General features: G+C 38.9%; 1 protein-coding gene across 1 annotated transcript in view; it reads right to left on the bottom strand.

The window, feature by feature from the left end:
• Window positions 1-238: 238 nt before the first annotated feature.
• The window catches only part of LOC113602172 (uncharacterized), an 82,139-nt gene continuing 73,059 nt past the window's right edge, over window positions 239-9,318 (bottom strand). Inside the window, exons 8-13 of the mRNA XM_053205651.1 lie at window positions 8,640-8,944; window positions 8,353-8,480; window positions 4,720-4,893; window positions 1,097-1,959; window positions 868-1,038; window positions 239-500 (exon numbers count right to left, since the gene is read on the bottom strand). Of these exons, the coding sequence (XP_053061626.1) occupies window positions 239-500; window positions 868-1,038; window positions 1,097-1,959; window positions 4,720-4,893; window positions 8,353-8,445 (1,563 nt within the window). The 5' untranslated portion in view covers window positions 8,446-8,480; window positions 8,640-8,944. The remainder of the gene's footprint in view (window positions 501-867; window positions 1,039-1,096; window positions 1,960-4,719; window positions 4,894-8,352; window positions 8,481-8,639; window positions 8,945-9,318) is intronic.

Genomic DNA, 9,318 nt, shown 5'->3' with positions numbered 1-9,318 from the left:
TGTGGGTTTTGGTGGAAATTGTGGTGGTGGCCATAGTGGTTGTAGGTTCAGTAGAAGTTATAGTGGTGTCTGTGGTGGTTGTGGCCTCGGAGGTAGTACTGGCAATTATTGTGGTAGTCAGTTCAGATGCTGAGGTGGCTGGTGTGGTGGCTCTAGGTTCAGTAGAGACAACAGTGGTGGTGGCCATAGCGGTTGTAGGTTTGGTAAATGTTGTAGTGTTGGCCGTGGTGGTTGTAGGTTAGGCAGAAGTGGTAGCAGTGGCCGTGACGGTTGTAGCCTCAGTGGTATTGCTGGCAGTTACTGCGGTGATCAGTTCAGATGCTGTGGTGGCTGGTGTGGTGGCTCTAGGTTCAGTAGAGACAACAGTGGTGGCTGTAGGGGTTGTAAACTTGGTAGAAGTTGTAGTCATGGCCGTGGTGGTTGTAGGTTCAGTAGAGGTTGTAGTGGCTGTGTTAGTTGTGGCCTCGGTGGTAGTGCTAGCAGTTATTGTGTAGTCAGTTCAGAGGAAATGGTGGCCATAGTGGTTTTTGTAGGTTTGGTAGAGTCAGTATTGGTGGCCATGGCGGTTACAGGTTCAGTAGAAGTTGTAGTGGTATCTGTGGTGGTTGTAGCTTCAGTGTAGTGCTGGCAGTTACTATGGTGGTTGGCTCATATGCTGTGGTGCCTGCTGTGGTGGTGGTGAAGTTTGGTAGAGACAATAGTGATAGCTGTGTTGGTTGTAGGTTCATTAGATATAGTGGCGGCCATGGTGGTTGTAGGTTCAAGAGAAGTTTTGATGGTATCTGTGGTGGTGGTGGCATTAGTGGTAGTGCTAACAGTTATTGTGGTAGTGGGTTCAGATGCCACGGTGGCTGTTGTGGTGGTTACAGGTTCAGCAGAGACAACAGTGGTGGCTGGGCGATTGTAGGTTCAGAAGTGGTTGTAATGGCGGCCATTGTAGTTGTAGGTTCCATAGAAGTTGCAGTTGTGACCATGGTGGTTTCAGGTTCCACAGAAGTTACAGTGGTGGCTGTGGCAGCTGTAGCTTCAGTGGTACCACTGGAAGTTGTGATAGTGGGTACTGATGAGGTGGCAACTGCTCTAGTGGTTGTAGGTTCAGTAGGTTGTAATGGTAGCTGCGGTGGTCATAGGCTTGTTAGAAGTCGTGGTGGCCATGGTGATAGCAGTTTCAGTAGAAATTGTAGAAGTAGCCTTGGAGGTGGTAGGTTTGGTAGCAGTTATAGCAGTGGCCTCGGGGGTTGTAGGTACCGCAGACATTATAATGGCAGCTGTGGTGATTCTAGCCTCAGTGTTAGTGCTGGAAGTTTCTGTAGTAGTCAGTTCAGATGAGGTAGTGGCCGCTGTGGTGATTGTGGGTTTGAAAGAGAGAGGGCTGGTGACTGTGGTGGTTGTAGGTTCTGTAGAGGCAGTAGCGGTGGCTGTGGTGGTTGTAGGCTCAGTGGTTGTGCCGGTAATCTTTGTGGTAGTGGGTTGAAGTGAATCAGTGACTGTTGCTGTGGCTGCAGGTTCAGCAGAAGCAAGAGGAGTGGTCTTTGTTGTTTTTGCCTCAGTAGCATTGCTGGCAGTCATTGTGGTATTTGGTTTAGCTGAATTTCTTGTTCCTGCCGTCGTTTTAAGTTCAGTAAAAGTGGGAGAAGTTGCAGTGAGAGTGTCAGTAGAAGCAATGGTTTTTGTACTAGTTGGTTCTCTTGAAGTGCTAGCAGTGGTCATAGTGATGGTAGTTGAATCAGACGTGCTGGTAGAATCTGTTATCGCAGTAGGAACTAAAGTTTCAGAACTAGTAGATGAGGTTGTCCCGTGGTTTTGAGGAAGCTGAATAACAATGGAGGTATTATTATTCTTCCCATCATACACCAGGCACTCTATGAGTACTCCAATTGTTGTTGTTATAGCACAGGCTAAGAGACAAGCCAGGAAGATCTTCCAAAGAGACCAGTCGGTGAAGAAATTTTGTGTCACCTGGAAAGGATTTAAATAAATTACTGCAAATGAAACCAGATGTTTCAAGAAAAACTAATGCCTTCGATAATCCTTTGTATATATAGATTACTTCATTGAAAGGATGTACAAATATAAGATACTATTCTTAATGGTGTCAGTGATATATATTGACTTAATTGTAAGTTTTTATTTAGGAAAGAGTTTGTCTTTATACTGTGTTTAATATAGGAACAAAGAAACTTCCACTGACTTTCATGCTTTCTTTTCATATATCTGCATCTCAAAGTAATAAAACAAATAAATGTCTTCCTGGAAATTCCTTTTTCTTTCCACTATTAAAAGAAGTCTCTATACATGTTGGTGGCTCCTGTATACTGTGACTTGAGGGACCCCAAAGATCTAATTAAGTTTTCTACCCCTTTGGGCATTTCCTAAATTTGTCAGCTTTGGAGCCTTCTACTTTAACAGCATTAATTAATGCCTTATCCAATTTCCTGGCTAACTTTTCACACAGGTTAGTATTTGGCAGCATGAAATTCAGAGTCTGAAAACATTTGTGAAATCCACTTTCTGCTACCACCAGCTATTTTCATTTGGTAAGATGTTTCTGTGACCCTATTCTTTCATTCATCTATAAAAACTTATATAATAAAATTAGAATAAGGATTAACATCAGTAAATTTACTTTGTAAATTCTAAAGTACCATGCATACATACTTTGTTATTGTAGAGGAAACACTGCGTAGTGTAAAACACATAAGTCTTGAGATCAGAGAGTCTTTAATTTAAACGCCATACCTCTAATATTCTGAGCATGTTTCTTAATTTGCCTATCAGCTGGACTTATATCAAAATTGGGGATAATAGTATCTACCTCAATGTGTTAAGAAAATTAGAACAAGAGGGGCACTTGGGTGGCTCAGTCAGTTGAGCATCTGACTCTTGATCTCATGATCTCAGGTCATGATCTCATGGTTTCGTGAGTTTGAGCTCCACGTCAGGCTCTGCACCAGCAGCACAGAGCCTGCTTGGGATTCTCTCTCTCTCCCTCTCTCTCTCCCCCTCCCCCACTCATACTGTCTCTGTCTCTCTCCAAATAAACTTTTTTAAAATTGAATAAAATTAAATTAAAAAAAAAAGAAAATTAGAATAAGAAATATCCTCCATAATTAGATTTTTGCAGAAGGTAGTACACTGCAGTAATTAAGAGCATAGGCATTGGAGTCTAACAAATTCAGGTTTAAATTTTAATGCCACCTTTCACTGGATGGATGAAGATATGTGGAAATTTGCATTATCATGCAAAGCCTCAATGCCCTCACATGGATAACATCACCTATTTCATAGGGTTGATATCAATAGTAGATAGTAAAACTGAGTGCATAACATTTTCCTAACATTTACTAAATATTCAAAGAAACATTTGGTTTCACTAACTAGCCCATTCTTATCCCTTTTCTCATGACTGAAAATAGATCACTAAAGGAAGCAAACAGAATAGACACCTCTGGAGCATGCCAAGCAGCTCTTGAATGTCCCAAATATGGGACACGGTTTCAGATGATAAACCTCAGTTTGGGTGTTGTGACTGGTGCTTACTAGGCAATCAGGAGCAGTGCAAAGGCACTGGGTACCAAGGCCAAAGGAATTCAGGGCACCAAATAAGAGAGCCCAGAGATAAATGGTACCTCCTGTCCCATGTCATCTAGGCCTTAGAAAGGAAGTTAGAGGTGAAGGAGAGGAAGGCCTATGCTCGTTTCTTAGATAAAAATGGCAATTACCATAATTTTCTGTTTGAATCTTCCAAAAAAAAAGGAACAAGATTAATGGAAACTCACCTAAAGCAGACTTCAGACCTGTGCTCCAGTGTCATTAATTGCCACCAACTGGCTATGTGAATTCTTACAAAAACATTCTAAACTTCCACATTGTTTCCCATGTGTGGCTAAGTAAAGGCAACTAACGTAACTCAGTTCTCTGAATCATCAGAGTCATATTCCCTGAATAATTCTCATCAAAATTATTCTTCCACAATGTCTCTTAACATAGAGTTTGTCTTCTCTTAATTTGTCACGGTCTCTTCAAACTATTTCCACAGCAGGATTAATCAGAGGAAGGGTGTAGTCCAGAGCTAGAAAGCACTGAACCAAATTGCAAAGATCATCAGCAAAATCAAGTTCTTCCCTTGCTGGAAAATTTCAGACCTTAAGGTGAAGAAAAGAGAATAACAAGTAACAGTAAGGAATATAGGAAATCTGCTTCTGGACACCAAACCAAGATGGTTCTAAATGGTTTCTGAGTTAAGGTTGAAAACACATGAGGTCACAACCAGGAGGTCAACAGCAGCCCCACAGTCAGGCTGAGAGAAAGGAAGGGAAGGAGAGTGAGACCCGCAGACTAGATCCCCAGGGCCTTAGCACATGACTTCATCTTCCATTGAGTGAGGGTTACAATGTTATTCACTGCCAATGCAGTTGCTGTCACCATCTACTCAGCCCTCCAAACAAAGGGACCTCAAAACTTTGCTTTATTTCCTTTGACCTTATATATTGTCTCTCTTTTGTTCTATCAAGATCATTAGCTCCTTAAATGATGACCCCCCATAAATCTACGTCTTTCGCATTCTCTCAGTGACTTGACATGTTCAAAAGATGATGTAAATTTTCAAAAGAACAACAGTAATGTCAATTGATTGGATGTTTCTCCTTCAAACTATTAGATCAATTATCATATGGGTTACATCATAACCCAGAGAAACAGTGTTGCCCCAAACATTACCTGACAATGTTGGAATTCTCTGTTTGGAAATGCTGAGTGTCCAAGGGTCCCTGTGTCAGTGCAGGCACCAGTTAAATCAGTACCAGTCACAGTTACATCACCAGTCACATCGGTTGATGTTGGAAATTGACATGCTGATCTGTGAGCTTCATGGTTTCTTAGGTTCAGGAATGACTGTGCAAAGAAAAGAATGGGGAAAAAAAGAAGCTATTGTATTTGATGCCTGAAGTAATATATTCTGACAAATATAAATCATACTGTTAAATATCATGACATATCTATTCAAATAAGATCATGTGAACCCTGATTAAAGGAATAAAAGAACACATTCATTATATTTATTCTCAAAACATGGAAATCTAGTGACATCATCCTAAGTTAAATTTAATTATTTTATACAATTATTGAGGTTAAAATCCAGGAATACGCACTATCTTTCATCCTCTTCACATTTAATACATTTGTTAAATATCATTACATTGCAAGCTGGTGTAGGGAGATCATATTAAAAAAAAAAGTGCCACTATGAAAATTCTAGAGACCTTAAGGCTTATCAAGAACAACTCTTTTGGGTTATATTCAAAATGAGAAAACCAAGATCTAAAGAGGTGAAGTGAGGTTCTGGATTTAGCAAATTGCAAAAAGCCACTTCTCCCACTACAATAAACAAACAAACAAATGAAGAGCTTTGAAAAAACAGAAGTCAGATTATTTAAAACTTAAAAGAAGCAGCTTTTCCAAAGTTGAATCTTACATCATAGGCCATCTTTTCTGGGGACATTTATGGAGCCTGAGCATGAGCCTATGGTTCTGACTGCCAAAAGAAGTCAGCAAAACTTTTGGTATTCATGTGAGGCTGACCGGACTTATTTGAAAATAAAGGAGCCCCAATGTAAAGTATCTTTAATGTTCCAGGATAGCTCCAGACGCCAGAGGCCTGGACAGAAAGGCAGAGTCAAGTCTACAGCAGTATCATGGTAAATAGAAGATCAAATCACTGTAGGAGAAAGAGACTTAACCACAAACACAAGACTGGTTTCCCCCATCAGGACATTTGTCAGACTTTGAGGCTTCTGGAAACAGGAAGCTAAAAAGTTATCTTGAATCCTCTGAAGATCAGTCTATCAAAAATATAGGTACAAATATTCTTTAAAGAAAACAGTAGTAAATAAAATCCAAAAATGTATAAAATTCCAAAAATTTAATGACCATTTATGATGAAATTTCTGGGCAAGCTAGTAATAGAAGGGACTTTCCATAATATGATAAACAGTAGCTCCATGAAACCTAAAGCTAATGTCATAATTAATGGTGAAATATTTCATACTTTCCCCCTGAATCTGGGAAAAATGCAAGATGTCCACTTTTACCACTCCCATCCAGTATTACATCGGAGGTCTTAGCCAGTGCATTTAGTTATGAAAACAAAATGTGTTAAAATTAAAAAAAAAAAAAAGAAGAATGACATGACTGTGTTTATAGAAAATCCAAAAGAATCTACAAAGAAAATAGTAATGAATAAATGAATTAGTGAGGTCACTGGATACATGGTAAGAATACAAAAATCAATTGGATTTCTGTAAAATAGCAAGAAAACATTTGAAATGGAATTTAATGTACCATTTAAAACAACACAAAAATCGGGGCGCCTGGGTGGCTCAGTTGGTTAAGCGTCATGATCTCACCGTTAGTGGGTTCGAGCCCCCCCGTCGGTCTCTGTGCTGATGGCTCGAGCCTTGAGCCTGTTTCATATTCTGTGTCTCCCTCTCTCTCTGCCCCTCCCCCACTCGCACTCTGTCTCCCTCTGTCTCAAAAATAAACAAATATTAAAAAAAAATTAAGGCAACACAAAAACATCTAGAAATACATCTAAAAAGAAAAATACTTAATCTCTACATTAAAATCTCAAATGATTGCCAACAAAAATTAAAGAACACCAATATAAAAGATAAAATAAACCATGTTCATGGATTCGAAGAATTTAGATATTAAGATATAAAGTCTCACAAATTAAAATGAAGATTCAATAATCTCCCAGTCAAAACTGCAAAAGTACTTTTAGTAAAAATCAATAAGCGGATTCTAAAAATTTATATAGAAATGCAAAGGACCTTGAATAGCCAAGATAACTCGAAGAGCAATGTTTAAGTACTACAAAATTTCAAGGCTATAAAGCTAGAAGAATAAAGAGAGTGTAGTAGTGGTACAAGAACGAATAGAGCAATGGAACAGACTAGAGTCCTAAAACACACCCACAAATATAAATCACTTGATTTACCAAAAAAGCATCAATTCAGTAGAGACAGGATGAATTTTACACTTATCTGTACAGAAAAAAAATCTCCATATTGAAAAAAATGTTTAATCCTACTTCCTGCCATATATAAAATGAATTTTAAGTGGGTCATAAACCTAAACGTGCAAGTGAAACAATCAAGCTTCCAGATAAAAACATTGGACTTTTTTTTTTTTAGTTTACTTATTTATTTTGAGAGAGTGTGCACAAGCACACAAGAGTGGGTGAAGGGACAGAGAGAGACTCCCAAACCAGCTCCCCTTTGTCTGCACAGAGTCTCATGTCGGGCTCGATGCCACAAACCATGAGATCATGACCTGAGCTGAAATCAAGTTAAGGTGGCTTAACCGACTAAGCCCCCCAGGCACCCCAAGGACCTTCTTATCTGAGTATCTTGATACTATGAAGACACAGGGAGAGAGTTGCAAGGCTAGAAGGACCATGAAGAACATCTTCAGGGGGTGGAAGTGCTGACCTAGAAAACAATTTCTTTGCCTTGTAATTTCCTTGTTAGGGCATGGGGACAAAAATGCTATTCCTCACAAAATGTAACTGGCCGTTCAGACTTGTACTGATCTCACTCAGCACATTTCCACGGCAGTTCCCATTATCATCAAGGTCTCTACTCAGACATGCACAGTCACATAAAAGGCAGTCATAAAACACACGATATGGAACCATTTCTTCTAAAAACATAAATAATAGTCAAATAATATTGTATACAATTGAATTCTAAATATTTCATCTGAATATAGTTCTTTACCAAAAAAAGAAATTCATAAGTAATTGAAGAGGCCAATCTGAAAGATTTACTAGATAGTTTACGGCTCAGGCTTAGACTTCACTCATAGGATTACCACTGACATTCAAAGACACATAGAAATCTTTGAGCTATGGCAAATCTATACATGACACTAAAAACTTAGGCAGTTAACACAAAAATCTATATGCCACATTTAACAGATATAACTCATTAATGCAATCAAATGCAGATTTGTTGGCTTACGCTTGAATTATGATAACTGCAGGGATTATGATAACTTGAATTATGATAACTGCAATTATGATAACTGGCCAATTTGTTACCCCCAAATTGCCAATATCCTAGATTAATAAATATTAAAATAAATTTCTCAAGCATGTATGTACTGATACGCAGAAATGTTTTATTTTCTAAGCAGTAACAATATGGCTAAAAATTGGCTCCCATGTAAAACTTGTAAGAATTCCACTTTGGGAAGAACCATGTTGTAATAAAGAAATATTAGAGATGTACACATATTGGAAACAAGACGCTGGGCCATCAGAACACATCACAGTGATGCCACAATACTCACCGGCTGGTTTTCAGAATGTTCGACATTCACGATGTATTTCCCATGGTTTCTGTCCATTCTTGAACTGCCGGTGTCACAAGCTACCAGAAACATTTTTCTGCCTGTTCACTGCCCTTTATACCTGCAACCTTGAGAAATAATTAAGTTGATTAATATTAAATCCACTATGAGACATCACTGCCAGTGTGGATTAGACTAAATAACAAATCATTCTTCTTTATAAGGGATCCACCTTAAAGGAAGAAGTGGGGTGTTACGCAATTACGTAAGAATGCAAGAAAATCCACCTGTATAATTACGCTCGCTCTCGGTTCTACTCCACCAGGCAGCCCATCTAGTAGAAAGAGCAACCATACAATTCTCTCTTCTATCGTATCTTCCACAGAACTCTTCCTTCTGACTTCACGAACAGCTCCAGACAGAACTCCGAAATAAGTGAATGGTGCCATTGTTTCTTTACTAACAAGAAGTGAACGTCTTTCTCCTCTTATTGGCGGCAACTTTTAGGCACTCAGGACCCACTGCTCTTCAAGTCTTGACCTTCACAGGTCTCTCCCGAGCTCTGAATTTTTCCAATCCATTCTCTCTGCTTCTGGAAAAAAAAAATCAATCCAACTTGGTTTATACTTCCTTAAACCCTAATTGAATATAGTTGATCTGATGAACAAATCTCTGTAAATGTTTTCAACGGGGTCCCTTCTCTTCCCTTCTGTGGGAACTATCTGGCATAGTTTACCTAGAAGATTACTTCTGATTCTGCTTATAATTTAGTAACAGGCTCTTCTAACTTTTACAAATTATACTCAAACGTAAAGGACTTGTTTTCTTATTGTAGAAGTATCTTTGGCAAGATCTAAAACACAACTGGCAAGAGATCAGTAATTTTTATCCTCAAATGCAAAGTTATCAGTCAGTTCCCAACACACGTATCCAGAGAATCCCGAATAAAATTGGTACAGAAAGTTG

The sequence above is a fragment of the Acinonyx jubatus genome, chromosome D3 (assembly GCF_027475565.1).
Source record: "Acinonyx jubatus isolate Ajub_Pintada_27869175 chromosome D3, VMU_Ajub_asm_v1.0, whole genome shotgun sequence".
In the NCBI taxonomy this organism is placed as follows: Eukaryota; Metazoa; Chordata; class Mammalia; order Carnivora; family Felidae; genus Acinonyx; species Acinonyx jubatus.
This window is presented reverse-complemented; position numbering and strand designations above follow the sequence as displayed.